The sequence below is a fragment of the Neodiprion virginianus genome, chromosome 3 (assembly GCF_021901495.1).
Source record: "Neodiprion virginianus isolate iyNeoVirg1 chromosome 3, iyNeoVirg1.1, whole genome shotgun sequence".
Taxonomy (NCBI): Eukaryota; Metazoa; Arthropoda; class Insecta; order Hymenoptera; family Diprionidae; genus Neodiprion; species Neodiprion virginianus.
Window position 1 is genome coordinate 1,014,978 of NC_060879.1, and position 14,045 is coordinate 1,029,022.

Consider the following 14,045-nt stretch of genomic DNA (forward strand, 5'->3'; position numbering starts at 1 on the left):
CAACTGTTCGTCGATCTGTTAATGGAATATTCAAGAGCCGAAACGATCGTTGAACCAGTACAAAGTGACTTAGCCGTTCGAGGTGATCCGACGTACAAAATACGTAGCAGGCATAACACGAAGGAATCCTCCAAATCCTGGACAGGAAGTCTTTCACAAAGGTTTCTCCGCTACTTTTCAATCAAGTTCAAACCGTATTAGCCGCAGACCCCAGGTTTGCTCGTCACTCCGGTGGTTGATTAACGCGATAGGAAGAAGCTTTATTGTTATACAGAAAGAAATAGAGAGAGAGAGAGAGAGCGAGAGGAAAAAGAGAGAAATAAAGAAGAAAGAGAAGAGATTGAAATTAACGGTAATGATCATCACAGTGGGATGATTTTTCTCTCTATAGCGATGCTCGGCATTGGCAATCAATCCTCCCGTTGCACTTATATACAGCACGATGATATCCGTGTCACTGAATAAACGATTTATCATTAATTCGACCGTCAAGCAATTCGGCTGCTTTTAACAACACTATGTAGCGATATCGAGCGTCTCGTATAACGCTTCTCGCGCGTCCTTCGAACGGTAGGCATGTAAATATATGGTGTTTAATTACGATTTTCCGCATTTTAGGACCGTTAAATGATCTGGACTGGATAAAGAAAGAGAGAGAGAGATACAAGTTTCCAGGCTACTCGAATTCGCGCACCTTTCACGAGTCGACTCCGACGATCATACTTCATTGTCAGACTCGAGTCCTTTGACGGTGACAAATTGTCTTCGGACTCTTAGGCCGGACAATTGAATCCTTCCGTTGTGGCCGCGGAATCGCGAACAGGGACTCGAAGTACCTGGTGGCTAATCGGTGGGCTCGAGGAGATCAGAGGAACAGATAACGCAGTGACCGTTTGCATTCGACGCACGCTGAGCCGGGAAGTCGAGCATGTGGGTGAAGGCTGGAATGGAAGGCTCTCCAGGATGTGTCGAAAGTGAAACTTCAAGGCCCTTATGCCTCCGCAGCTACCCATCCACCACCTGATATCGAACACACACCTATGTACGAGACGTCCGCCTTGCTGCAGACCGTCGTATTGTCATATCGTGGTGTACGGTGGGCAGACGATGGCGTCTTGAAGATCGCCTTGAAGAGAGGAGACAGCCTCGACGCAAGGGGACAAAAACGAGTCAGGGAAGGAATGAAAAAAGTGACAAGAATCGAGGTATTCGTTTGGCGCATACTCGTTTATTATTATGGTTTTATGATTATAAATGGCATCTCGCGATCCGTGACCGTGTCTACAGCACCGCGCCACTTTCTTCGAGAAACATCATCAACGGTTCATACAATGTTTTATCAGTCGTTATTTCAGTCCTCCGGCCGGTTTCGGTATGAAGAGGGTCAGCAGGACGCACACTGCAATGAAGGAGACGTTAATTAAATTAATTGACAAATTGGTTCGACGATTAACGATCAATGTACGAACGGTGATTAATTACCCAGCAGTAATCCGGCGATCGACATTAAAGGGGCGACGCAACCGTGCAGTAGCAGTACTGAGAATAAGAGATTTCCTATCAGGGAACCGGATCGACCGATCATCATGATCAAGCTCACGGACATTGTTCTAAAACACGTTACAAGGGTAAGGTAAATCAGGGTGTGAATTGTAATACGACCAGCGTACGATGATACAACCTCAACGTTGTCGGAAACAGATCGACCGTCACCGCGATCAGCGCGTTCACAGAGATGTTCGTCAATGCTACGAACAAGCAGGAGAGGAACAACGTCAGCATGGTGTTTGCCGACCAGTTAAGCGACACTGCGCAGATCATCGATACTCCGTAGCATATAACTGAAATTTTTCCGTACAATTATCGGGTGATTGGATCGATTTTTTACCGGGTAGCTATATGCGAGGGTAATAATTACGTAGTATGTTCTTCTGTCCGAGGATGTTCACCACCGCGCTCATGAAAATGAAAAACACTGTCGATACTATGCATATTACAACGATGTTGATGTAAACCGACTCGTCCACGACCATCTGAAAGTTTTACCAAAATTAACCGCCGAACAAAACGATCATCACCGATCGTTTATACTCACGTTTTCGCAATGTCGGGGATCGATGGTTGTCGAGTTCAAGCTGGTCTTGTTCGCCTCTGCGATCATTGATATGTCAAGCATTTCGCAGAACGTCGGTGGTCCCTTGGTGTCGTCGTAACCGATGTCATCGAAATTTTCTATTATCGTGAACAACTGTGGCAACCATAAGCGTATCGTGTTGAGCCTGGAAGAAAATGGATAAGACAGTCGTGCGAGTGACAGACAATTGATCCAACTGTTTCCACTCACGCCAGCATCCCTCCGAATTGAATGCTGACTACCAGCAACAGCTTGACCAAATGCGGCATCAGGAAAAGCGGCTTCATCTGCTTCAGACCCTCGCTAAATCCCTTCAAAACACCTCGCCATCCATCCAGTGAATCCGAGCTCATCGATTGCTGCATGCTCTTCCTCGATCCGTAAATGTTCTTCTCGTTTTCAAGCGAGATCACCTAACGAAGGGAGCAAAGGATCCGTCAACAGACTGTCTTCGACAGAGGCACGACGTAATAAGGAAATAAGGTGAAACAATGTGCATACGCTTTAGTTGAACCAGTCAGACAACATATCCAATAAGATTGATATTTTATTCTTTAGTGTTTGTGGTATTAATTTTGCAACTTTTTTGACGCCAGAAACTGGCATTTTCAGCAAACAGAATATACGGCAATAAATAAGTAACATCGAGTAACCTATTTACGTGATTTTGGATATGCGGAGACTGAGATAAGATCGGTGTTCAATTCCGACACACTTTATTTCCTTACATTACGATTAACGGTAAGGACACCGTTTACTAACTGGGTATGTTTCCGGGGGTTTGCCGGTGTTCATGGTGTACATCTTTCTGAATACCAGAAGAGCCTCGTCGTTCTGACCCCTCGACATTAGGAACTTGGGCGACTCGGGAAAGAATATTATTGCCATGAAGCCGACCAGCGTTGGAAGCCCGCAGAGGGTCAGGAAGAGGCGCCAGGAGTTGTAGACAAAGAGGCCATCTAACAAGACTATCTCCCAGGTATGCGGTATCACGCTCCATGCGAGAACTGCAACATTGCATACGGACGAGTTGCATTGCGATAATTGCGATCCTGACTTATCGCTACCGAGCCAATCGCGCCTGATGAGATAACGCGACATATCTCTGTATATAATATCGTCGGTTAATCTTGTAAGTGTGGATTATTCATACGTGGAACGGCGATGTTTCCAACGGTGGAGAACAGCCCGAGGAATAGCATAGCTCTCGAGCGATGTTTTTCACCGTGAAATTCGGCGCAATAACACATCGATATTGCGTACGGGCCGTTCATGCTGTGGCGAAAAGAGGAGATAGTAGTTGTAGTTGGTTCATGAATCTTGGATGGCGTTTCATCGGATAGCGGTATTCCCGATTTCATTTCATAATTCGAAACCTACATGCAGCCGCTGGCGAACTTGAAGACCAGCAGGACCCAAAAATTTTGCGAAAATACTCCACTCATTACGTTGCAGAGGGAGTCAGCCAGGTAGCCGTAGATCAGCAGCTTTTTTCTACCGTAGACGTCCGAGACGAAGCCCCAAACCATCGCCGTGCTTATCGTGCCTGTTGACAAAATCGTCGTTTCTACGGTTATCTCTGTCTCAAGATAATTGCGGGTTATGCTTCGAACGGAGAAGATATCGTAACGGCAGTTACTTTGCTTTAATTGTCACACACGTAACTGTCAATCGCATCCTGATAAACATATTTCTAGAATTTTTCCTTTCAAACGATCAAGTTTCCACCGGTTGGACGTATCGGTAATCACTCACCGGCGTACGTGATGGCGTTTAAAACGCCTTTGTGAATTAGCGCCAAGCCAAGGTCGCACTCGGCCGATGGTAAGATCATCGACATGTTGGAAACGTCGAATATGCTCCCCCATGACGGCAGGAACATGGCGAGCATGAGCAGGTAGTTGTACTTTCCATATCCAGTCGCGGTCATGGCGGTTTCAAAATCCGCCCTCTCCAGTCCCTCGCATTCCGCTGTAAGTCAGAAACGTTTATTGCAGCAAACTGCGCACGGTGTCGAGGATATAAGGAAAAAATTGTTATTCAAGCGGTGGAAATTTGCAAATATAACTTATAGGTATACGCGAATTGCATCATGCTTATTTACGAATTCAATCCAGCTGCAGGCCGAGCTGAAGAAAATCTCATCAAAAATCACTGTGCTAAAGTCTGACTCGGCACGTTTCGCAACGCAACATATCACGTAATCAAATGCCCCTTGAAATATTTGCATCAATATGTATAACGCGTATTACTTAATTCAGTTGCCAAAATAATCTCCCGTGTAACTTATACACTCAATTGATCCACCCGTGACCTCAATTACGAAAGTTGTAATTGATGTTGATTAGATATAGCCGTGACGCGTGTCTTCTTGTCCGACAATGCTGACACAGCTATCGTTTACGTCGTGTGTAAACACAAATTACATCGCAATTACTACATTCATCAGAACTATGATTTTTTACTTTTATTTTTCTGACTTTTTACCCTGCAACTTCGGTATAATTCGTCTTTAAATTTGATAGAAAACGTTTGCAGCTATGATCTTGAGGCGACGATTGAATTCGGTGATCAGGTGCAAGGTTTCGTCTCGAACCGATCTGCAGACAAGGTCGTTCGTTTGGCGCCCTTCCTGCAATATCACGGGAATAAATTATCGAAATGCCGCTGGGCGCGTCTGACTCTCTGCTATAATGTCGTTTTTTTTTCTTTTTTATTGGAATCGAAAGTACGATCGAGGTTGGTTGAACTTGTTAGTCATCTTCGAATGGACGAAATCTCGTCGTTCGAGAATTGTGGTTTGCTTGGTTTTAATGTCTGAAAAAGTAATTCGCACCGGGCAATTTCCGAATGGAAAAATCAGGGCATGCACGTATATTGAATATTTGTACTTGAGAGTTCAGGAAAATGGAAACTTTCACTTCGTTCACTGACGTTGGTTCGAAACGCGACGGGGAACGTGCCGAGTAAAATTTTTCTACATCGTAACTTACCAGCCCGACGGGAATGGCAATTATTAGAATATTGGGTATACTCACAGTCGCATTCTTCGTCACTGTCAAGGTTGTCACTGAGCCGTTCGAGCGCGACAGAAACACCGAATCGTTGACCATTGATGTTCATATTTCAACGATGACACTTGTGCGCCACCACCTTCGGACGATCGTTACCGATACTGGGGAATATAGAAAAAGCAGGAGAAATGTAGATGCAGTGATTACTTGCGAACCCTGACATTTGTGACACATTCCACTCCTTCGGAATCCCGCCTGAAGTGAACGGAATCGGTATAGTCACCGTCATTATATACGCAACCGAGACACACGCGGCTTTCCCGTCAATTTAAATAGGTATACAACACGCCGATGAACAACTCGCTTCCATCGAACAGGTGTACAAACACATCTACATCCATGCATTTGGCACACTCGTATTATCTCGTGTTTACTTTAATTCGTCTGCTTTTTAACTGCGATTCCCCATTTTCGGACCGGCGCGGCGGCGCGGATAAGGAAAAACATTTATCCCGGACTGAATTAGTGCGCGACTGCTTCGTACACGGAATGCTGATTTAATTAATCCCGTAACGCCTCGTTTGTTCCCGGGACCTTTGCTGTATGAAGATCAACACGGCTATATGAACTTCGCCCGTTTTCGGCAGAATCGCCAAAATCGTCGTTAAAATTCAAATTAGTAGTGAACCGTTAGTAGGTTGTAAAAACCAATTTCGCAAACCGGGATGTCTCGGTTGTAATGTCAGACTTTTGGCAAAGGAAAAATTCTACAACTTGAAATATTCTTGCCATCGTCTTATTTTTCGTTAAACATGTATGGGTGTTTCTCCACCAACTCAGCCACTTTTTTTTTTCATTCTCTCGGATCTGTTCCATAATTGGTTGTACGGTAGCACTACTTAAAGGTACTCATTGTGAATTTTTTCAGAGTTTTTAATTTACTGGTTTCGAAAATGTTTTTTTTTTCTCCCCCTCTTAAGCTTGCATATCATCAAAGTTTAAAGTCGGACAAAAAAAAATATTGACATAAAAAATTTTTTTTTTTCTATAAATTATTTAATGCAATATATGTTATAATTGCATTAACTAGTTCATAGAAAAACATGACTTTTTTATGCCAACATTTTTTTTGTCCTACTTCAAACTTTCATTATATACTGAAAAAATTCACAGAGAGTACCTTAAAGTAGTAGGTAATACTACATAACTAATTACGAAACAGATTCGAGGTGATAAAAAAAAGTGGCTGCGGTCGCGGAGTTATATATATATATCGGTAAACAGTCGGCAATGGAAATTGGCGTACTGTTGTACGAATATAATTTTAAATTGGTCAGCGGCAGTCATATATTAATAATGTGTTTAGATACCGTTTTGTAAAAGAATCCTGTATTGTTATAATTTATACAAAATTGAAACACACCTGTTATTTTTCAGTTATAAACTCTGCACACTTCACTAAATATCGGCGGTTGTTTCTCTCCTGAAATGAATTGTTGTTGGTTAACTCTTAAATAATCTCATTGATAAAAGCGTGAGAGGATTAACCCTTTAACAATCGTATTAAAATACTATCGAATAATTCTCTATCTAGGTAAAACTCACGGCGTCTTGTCCATTTGTCGTTTGCTTTGCAAACTCGAGAATTCGATTCTGACAGTGCACGCGGTATCGCAAATGTATCTACCGAATGATATATGTTATAATCTATCTTATAATATTAGTAAAAATGATGAATCGGGTTAATCTCAAGGTCCTTTCATTATTTGGCATAGCGCGTAATTTCTGCCGGCTCATCGTTGTTGTTATAAATCCTACCAGATTATCGTCTAATAATTAATCATTGACAAGTCTGTTGAGAGGCAGCTGAATTTTTTCACCTGAACATGCACAAGTTTTGGATTGTAATATTTGCCCACTTCGCTCGACTCTGATATAAAAATTGTGCATGCGTGGCGCAGGGGGTAACCACGTGGCTTTTAAGATTCCCTTTCAAGAGACGGCATTAACGGAAAGGAAAAAAAGAAATCAAGCCCTTACAGGTCACGTGGTCACTGCCTCCGCCAACACATATATACGCAATTTTTATCTGAACCGAGCTCATAGCGGGCAAATTACAGTGAGCCAAGAGAATACACTGTTGGATTACGAATTCTTCGAACTGCATGTGACACCGATACGTTTATTGAAAGGCTTGAAACATCGCCTGGTCAACGATACCTGTATACGGTTCGCCCAACTGATTTTTCCAGCCGATTCAAACGGCGCACGTCAGTTTGGAATATCGAAGGAGAACGACTCTGGATGCGGTAGAAATGCGTGAAAGCGATAGTAGTACACGGATTTACGATTATATACTAATTTTTATTATTCACTCAATTTGTTTATCGCGGATATAAAATGCCCTCATGCCACCGTTTGAAACGATCGATTATCTCAACGTAGTTTCAACTAATGGCATCGAGAATATGCAGAAATACTAGTTCCAACTCCCCTCTCAGAACAGGTATAACAACGTGTCTTATTTTTATCTCGGGCTGTTGACGCTGTCGATTTTTTTAATAACTGAGAACCGGATTAATCGGCTCGGAATTTGAATACCGTACCACGTACGTACGCACGACACCTGACTGCCAATAACTCACTTTTATCAATCACTATTGTGTACGTGCAACGATCGGAAGATCTGCCAGGAGTTTACCAGCGGATCGGGATAGGCCAGCCTCCTCACCTTTCACTGTTTTATCAAAAAAACAGGTATTCAAATTAGCCGGGAAAAAACAACGAGAAGAACTCAGCACTCCGTGGATTGTTGACGTCCGTTACGCTGTCTGCAGACGTTCGCATTCAGGCATTCGGCATATTTTGCAGAAACTGCACAGGCAGCTGAGTAACGAGATTCCCCTGGACCCTTCTAATCGATGTTCATCGACGTATCGTTTACCAGTATCAGAACCGAGTGGGGTATGTCCGATATTTCTCGATCGATGACCGTGTTACCGACCGGCGGTAATCTCGATCTCAATTTTTGTTACCGATCGAGTGACAGAGATCCTTGGATCGACCACGACTATCGAAGATAACTCGAAACGCGAGAATCGCCGTTCGAGCGTCGTCCGGCGTTGCCAACCCGGAAGAAATTTCTTTAAACCTCGAAATAGATTAGGGTCCGTTTAAAAAAAAACAAAACGTTGTATTTTTATTAAGAAATATTATCGTTTAGGCACGAATGTGAAGAAAATCTGAAGATCTCTGGCGTAATGTCAAGACTGATAGCGAAATCTCTAAATATTGTCTGTAAAATCGAAACAATAGACTAAAAATCAACCAATTGTGACGTTCCTGAGAAAATGTGCACCGATTAGATAGCGTCTGTAATTTTGAAACGCACTTATTTAACCAGCTGGGGGTCCTAAATATTAAAAATAAAAACACATTTTATAAGTAAAAATTCCTAATATATTTATACTTACAATTTAGATTTAGAATATAAATCTGCCTGTCTTACCTCGTTCTGTAATTATCATTATATATTTCTAAGAAAATTGTCCATGTTATAAATCGATAAAATGAAGTATATTATGTATTCTTGTATTTATGGAGTTTCAATACCGTCAAACGACACTCTTGAAAATGAGAAATATGAAGAATTATTGTAGCGCCATTGAAACATCTGAAGAATTATTGTGATTCCATAGAAATAAGAAATCTGCATAATTGTTTTGGCGCCATTTAAAAAATATTCTTCTGATAGGTTGGCAAAGTTGCGTGAAAGGGTCATCACTCACGCTCACCGTGCTCACGCTCATTACCGAATGGTGAATCTAAACTCTGCATGATCCGTGGACAAGGCGTGGCGACCGTCGACGAGCGTCGTCTATTTTACATGCATCACGGTCCGCACTTTATAGTATTCTAGTAAACAATTGAATTTCGAACTGTTTTAACAGGTGTTTGTACCCCGTGGAGGCGACCAGGGTCCAGACGCACAACGTCAGGATGGAGATGAAGGATTATCATCGAGCCTCGAGTGCGTATTTGAAGATATTTCTATTGACAGATAATTCAAATGTATAACGGTTATGGTTGATGACTAGTTGCAGCATGCAAAAGCTATTTATGAAATTCTTTTCTCTTCCAGACGCTCTCGTGTTCGGTGGCCTCGTTACTTACGTCGCTGGACTGATGCTCCTCATGGCTTTTACCAGGTAAATTAACCACCGGTTGATCGTCACTCATTTTACTAATTGACTTCACGCACTGATTTTCACTCTGCTTTTAGTCCATACTGGCTCGAGTCGTACGAGGAGACTTTCAGCGAATTCAAAAATATGGGACTCTGGACTTACTGCTTCAGCGACTATCGCCACCCTGCCTACCAGTTTCCTGAACTGTTCAACGGGTGTCACCATGTCTTTTCTGATTACTACTACGTCATTAGAGAGTGGCTTTTGCCCCCGTGGCTCATGGCGGTTCAGGGATTCGTCACGATTGGGTTACTTTACTCTTTCTCTAGCCAGGCAATAATCGCTCTAGTACTCATCAGGTGGCCGCTGCAGTTCGTTCTCAGATACGAATGGATACTTAGCTCCATCGCTTGTGTGTTCAACGCAATAACTGGTCAGAATCTTCCCTACGATAACTTTGATTGAAACGTTTGAATCTCGTCGTCGATTTTCTCAAGCTTCCTGTTTTCTTTACAGCTGTGTCGTTGTTCATGGCCGTTTCCGTATTTGGGGGACAGTGCTGGCGCAGAGACTGGCTCATGTATCCGAACTTCAATCATCTCTCCTGGTCCTACGCTTTTGCTGTTATATCTTTCATGTTCCATGCTTTTGCCGCCTTCTTTCTATACCTCGATGCTCGCATGGGTTACAAAATGCGTGTTCAGTCACGCAATTTAGTCATGCAAATGCATCCCACTCCTCAGAGCCATCACGGCATGCATCGCACTGGTTATATATAAATTGATCATATAATCATCCAATAATTTCCAAGGAAAATTGACTCCGTCCATTTTTACACTTTATAAATATATATACATATATATAACTATAAATTTTTTTATCGATAGTAATGATACATTATTTCTTAAGTAATATTTTCACGCACGATTTTAAAGTATTTTATACACATTTACATATGATGCAGTATAATCAACGGACGTTGATTCTCCGACAATTGTGTATTAATCGTAAACAAATTTTTATGTTTTTTCTGAATCAAGAATCTCTTGTATTAACATACTAGAGAGTCGAGACTATGGTGAGTGAGCGAAAAATAATATATACCTGTTTTAAACACTGGCAGCGTAGACTAGTGAATAACTATATTGACAAAATTTTTATAAATTATTCATTCTTTTTATTATATTTCCTTTATGCGGAATCTCTATGGTTGAAAAAGAAATATACATACATAGAAAAATAAACTAAATTAATTTTTCAAACTAATATACATGTGTATGATACGTATGCAAACATATTATGTTAAATATATTTTCGAAACAAGATTATTAATTTTTTATGGGGAAATACTATTCCGTCATCAGACTTGAGATGTAACTTAGCTACCCTACTTACAAATGTACAATGAGTATTAATACAAAAATACATATTGCTGATAAGTAGCTTGATTACAAAATGAAAACATTATTTAAAAATAATTCTCACATAATATATGTGACAGAAGTAAAAAATTAATAACAGTTACACGAGTGTGTCAAATTTCAATTGAAAATGTTCCTGACATTCTTATTTACAACAAACTGTGTACATAATATATGAGACTCTAATGTTTTTTATTCTTGAGAAAAAAAATATGCAATAAATAATAGATACAATATTTTTACATACGTGAGCATATGTAAGACCAAGGTCAAGGCACATTATAATTATCACGTAACCGTCGAGTCAAAGCCTCTTGTAAATAAAGATTCAGTGCAGATCAATCAGCATGAAGCATGATCAGGTATTACAGGCTAAGGCCTATCGTATCTTTTCAAAATTCTGAGCATTTGTAAAGTTCATCTTCCGAAAAAAAAAAACAAATAATGAGATAGAAATAAAAAGCAAATACTTGATATGTCTCAGATCTTGAAGTATAAGTCAAATGAGTACAAAAATATTTGTGCGTCACATATCCACATCACTCTCTTACTATCTAGCTTCTCTGTTACTATTTTTAAAAACCTAAATTGTAGTACTAGGCGTGTAATGTCGTTGCTGTATTATTTGTATCAAGGTAATTCTGTGCCTCCTGGCATCAGCAAAAAATAGGACACCTGCAAGGGTTGTAAATACACAGCTGATAGCAGCGAGGATGAAAGACCAGCTTAGAACGTTGTGCTCCCAGTCCGGCAGCCAGTAGTAAGCCTTGTCTTCGGTGACAAATATCTTAATTGCGATCATCTCGCAGACTCCGGCAAGCAACAAGATCGAGCCAGTTGCCTGGAGGAGTAGCTGGTACTTGTTGTGGTGTTGGGAACAACAAGTGAACAGAGTGGCCAAGCCGCCGCTGATGAAAAGCAGCGTCATGGAGAGAGTGAAGAAGAACTGCGCCGCAATGAAGGAGCTTGGCATCTTAATGTTGAAAGTCTCAAAGATGTCGTAGTAGAGGTCCTCAAAGACCCAGAAACAACCATAGGACCTGGTCGACTCGAAGAAGTGTTTCATATCCTGGGGACCTTGGAAGCATACCTGCCAAAGTCCTACAAAAGGTGCACATCGAATTTAATTGCCATTTACATTTTCCTCTGTAAAATGTGTCATGCCTCGACGATGGGTTCAGTTTCATTTTTATACTCAACTTATCATATATCGACGCGTTTTTGTCTGTTTTGTATCTTGCATACGTACCGATTTTTACTAATTTTGGCCTCTCCAATGTACCGTCTGTCTCTATCCAATTGGGTGTGGTAAACGCGATTAATAGGGTAATGAAACCTATCGCCGTACACAATACCGCGCATTTTCCAATTATCGTTTTTCCCATCTCTTTTTGCTATATCCTTAAGTACTAATTGCGCTACGAGACTTTTTCATGCGCACTTTACTCTTATCAACAATACCCAATTTGCACGTCAAACACGCGCAGTGTCAGGACGCGCAATACTACCGTACTACTGTCGCTACGTACTACGCACGCTCGTTCATTCGATTCTCGGCACATGAATCAGTGATAACACCCAATTTTGGTTCCCAAGTTTAACGTAAGTGGCGCCAAACAGAAGCCTGGCACGAACAGTTATTCAGTTATTTCATCGTAATTTCGGAAGTTGGACCTTTCTTACCGAAGACAAGGATTAACAAGACAATGTGAACTTATCGCAGAATAAACTTCATCGTATTAACCTAATCACGAAATTTTCACAGGGGTAATCATCTTTCAAGTCATCTGTCAACGATTGCGCATTCAAAATCGCTGTGTACTTTAGGTTGCCTACAATAAGGCGCAACATATTGATAAGTAAGGATGCGAATAGCGACAAAAAGTGTTCCGGTTCTCTTGTAATATATTCCGAATAGATTTTTTTGTGGATAAACAGAAAGCCATTTCATCATTTTATCAAAATTTCTATGATTTTTTTAATTGCCTCGCTTCTATTGTTTGTCCGTTTTATTTTTGCGACGTTGGATCACGATGATCCGTTGTGAACAATCGTTGATTCCTTTTCATCAGTTCGGCGGTATAGTCTTTTTTGGCTTCTTGAATCTCGCGATATGCAACTGACTGCGTGTACTTAACAACCTAAAAGAGACAGTCGTAATTCAGAAGTATTAAACAATCAATTTCGCATCGTGTATAAGTCAGTGAACGGGCGATGTTTTATTATTATCTCTTATGCATCGTACTTGGTTGTGAAAATTCAGATATTCTGCGATTATACCGCAACCGATAATACCGCTCAGTCCTAATAAAAAGAACCTCTGTCTCCGCAATTTTTTAATGTAAGCTGGTGACTGTTTTTCGTTAAACATGCTGCTCGTGATTGAAGATCATCTATGAAAACAAACACGATATTGTACAAGGAATAAAAAATAAAATGACACGTCCAGCATAGGGTTTGAGTGCGTTATAATAATATTACGATAACTCACTGGAATGTTTTCAAATTTCTGCAAACAAATCAAAGCTTCTGATAATCATTTTACCTATCACATAACTGTGACTCGTAGTATCCACTCCGAGTAATGAAAGCATTTAAAATTTCAATCGAAATAGTGTGACAATATTCTTGGCCATATTTGTGGGTCTGAAGTTTGAAGCAGGTACACAAGTGAAGGTAGCATATATTTATTTGACAAATGTAGAAATTCGTCACAAGAAACTAAACGAGCTGTTCCATTCAGAACTGTAATGGCCGCGCAAATGGTCTACTATGAGTTTGCATTCAATCAATGTTTTCGAAATTAGGTATCTGAGAATATTCGTTTCCATTTTCGCCATTCACAAGCTTGATTTGAATTTCGACGACATGACACAGGTTGATACCAGGCTAGAATTTTTAATTTTCATTTGAAATTTAGAGAACGATTTTTGCAAAAGCATTTGATGATGAGACGATGCATCATATGCAGCATATTAAAATTCGACATTAATTTGACCCAATTCAAACTGATTTTTATATAATGCTTCAGCACAGATCTTCCGAATGAACAGTATCGCTTAAAACCTATCCGATCGAGTAAATCCTTATTCTGCCCTGCGGTAGAAATGGATCAACAGATGACAAATAATGTTTTACGGTAAGGTTTTAGCATCCAAGCTTTCTGAATTATGTTGAAAATTAGTTCCAAAAACGTGTTTCGTGTCAGATATAGATCTACTATATCGGCGATACGAAAACGTCTTTCCGGAGGGATCGGAGAAGAATTGAAAAACAATCGCAAGATGGC

At 40.7% G+C, this 14,045-nt stretch overlaps 3 protein-coding genes across 6 annotated transcripts; 1 reads left to right on the forward strand and 2 right to left on the reverse strand.

Annotated features, from left to right (window-relative positions):
• Positions 1 to 1,208: 1,208 nt before the first annotated feature.
• Positions 1,209 to 7,965, reverse strand: LOC124300378 (synaptic vesicle glycoprotein 2B-like). Of its 4 annotated transcripts, XM_046754433.1 has the most exons (14): positions 7,369 to 7,694; positions 6,754 to 6,831; positions 6,572 to 6,631; positions 5,173 to 5,287; positions 3,890 to 4,105; positions 3,515 to 3,680; positions 3,288 to 3,409; positions 2,897 to 3,141; positions 2,345 to 2,547; positions 2,096 to 2,279; positions 1,919 to 2,033; positions 1,682 to 1,841; positions 1,483 to 1,610; positions 1,209 to 1,399 (listed from the first exon to the last, which is right to left on the reverse strand). In XM_046754433.1, the coding sequence occupies exons 4-14, from the start codon at positions 5,255 to 5,257 to the stop codon at positions 1,347 to 1,349; spliced, it is 1,677 nt and encodes a 558-aa protein (XP_046610389.1). In that variant the 5' UTR covers positions 5,258 to 5,287; positions 6,572 to 6,631; positions 6,754 to 6,831; positions 7,369 to 7,694; the 3' UTR covers positions 1,209 to 1,346. The 4 variants fall into 4 exon arrangements, with proteins under 4 accessions (XP_046610389.1, XP_046610390.1, XP_046610388.1 ...); XM_046754434.1 differs by lacking the exons at positions 6,754 to 6,831; positions 7,369 to 7,694 and adding an exon at positions 7,794 to 7,965; XM_046754432.1 differs by lacking the exon at positions 6,754 to 6,831 and having other exon boundaries at positions 7,369 to 7,693.
• Positions 7,966 to 8,971: 1,006 nt separating this feature from the next.
• Positions 8,972 to 10,777, forward strand: LOC124300404 (uncharacterized). The gene is made up of 4 exons (XM_046754488.1): positions 8,972 to 9,178; positions 9,290 to 9,356; positions 9,431 to 9,768; positions 9,852 to 10,777. The coding sequence occupies exons 1-4, from the start codon at positions 9,148 to 9,150 to the stop codon at positions 10,112 to 10,114; spliced, it is 699 nt and encodes a 232-aa protein (XP_046610444.1). The 5' UTR covers positions 8,972 to 9,147; the 3' UTR covers positions 10,115 to 10,777.
• LOC124300405 (uncharacterized) lies at positions 10,222 to 12,298 on the reverse strand. Its single transcript, XM_046754489.1, has 2 exons — positions 12,006 to 12,298; positions 10,222 to 11,857 (listed from the first exon to the last, which is right to left on the reverse strand). Exons 1-2 carry the CDS (start codon positions 12,139 to 12,141, stop codon positions 11,340 to 11,342), a joined length of 654 nt encoding a protein of 217 aa, XP_046610445.1. The 5' UTR covers positions 12,142 to 12,298; the 3' UTR covers positions 10,222 to 11,339.
• Between the last annotated feature and the right edge of the window lie 1,747 nt (positions 12,299 to 14,045).

What these genes read in the sequence shown, in the direction of transcription:
- LOC124300378 (XM_046754434.1), bottom strand. Translation starts at nt 5,257, where the DNA reads ATGAACATCAATGGTCAACGATTCGGTGTTTCTGTCGCGCTCGAACGG. An exon ending in ATCCCCGACATTGCGAAAAC is followed by an intron (nt 2,034 to 2,095) that starts GTGAGTATAAAC and finishes TAAAACTTTCAG; the next exon opens with ATGGTCGTGGACGAGTCGGT. An exon ending in GATCGCCGGATTACTGCTGG is followed by an intron (nt 1,400 to 1,482) that starts GTAATTAATCAC and finishes CCTTCATTGCAG; the next exon opens with TGTGCGTCCTGCTGACCCTC.
- LOC124300404 (XM_046754488.1), top strand. Translation starts at nt 9,148, where the DNA reads ATGGAGATGAAGGATTATCATCGAGCCTCGA. An exon ending in CTCCTCATGGCTTTTACCAG is followed by an intron (nt 9,357 to 9,430) that starts GTAAATTAACCA and finishes CTCTGCTTTTAG; the next exon opens with TCCATACTGGCTCGAGTCGT. An exon ending in TGTGTTCAACGCAATAACTG is followed by an intron (nt 9,769 to 9,851) that starts GTCAGAATCTTC and finishes TTTTCTTTACAG; the next exon opens with CTGTGTCGTTGTTCATGGCC.
- LOC124300405 (XM_046754489.1), bottom strand. Translation starts at nt 12,141, where the DNA reads ATGGGAAAAACGATAATTGGAAAATGCGCGGTATTGTGTACGGCGATA. An exon ending in GCCAAAATTAGTAAAAATCG is followed by an intron (nt 11,858 to 12,005) that starts GTACGTATGCAA and finishes CACCTTTTGTAG; the next exon opens with GACTTTGGCAGGTATGCTTC.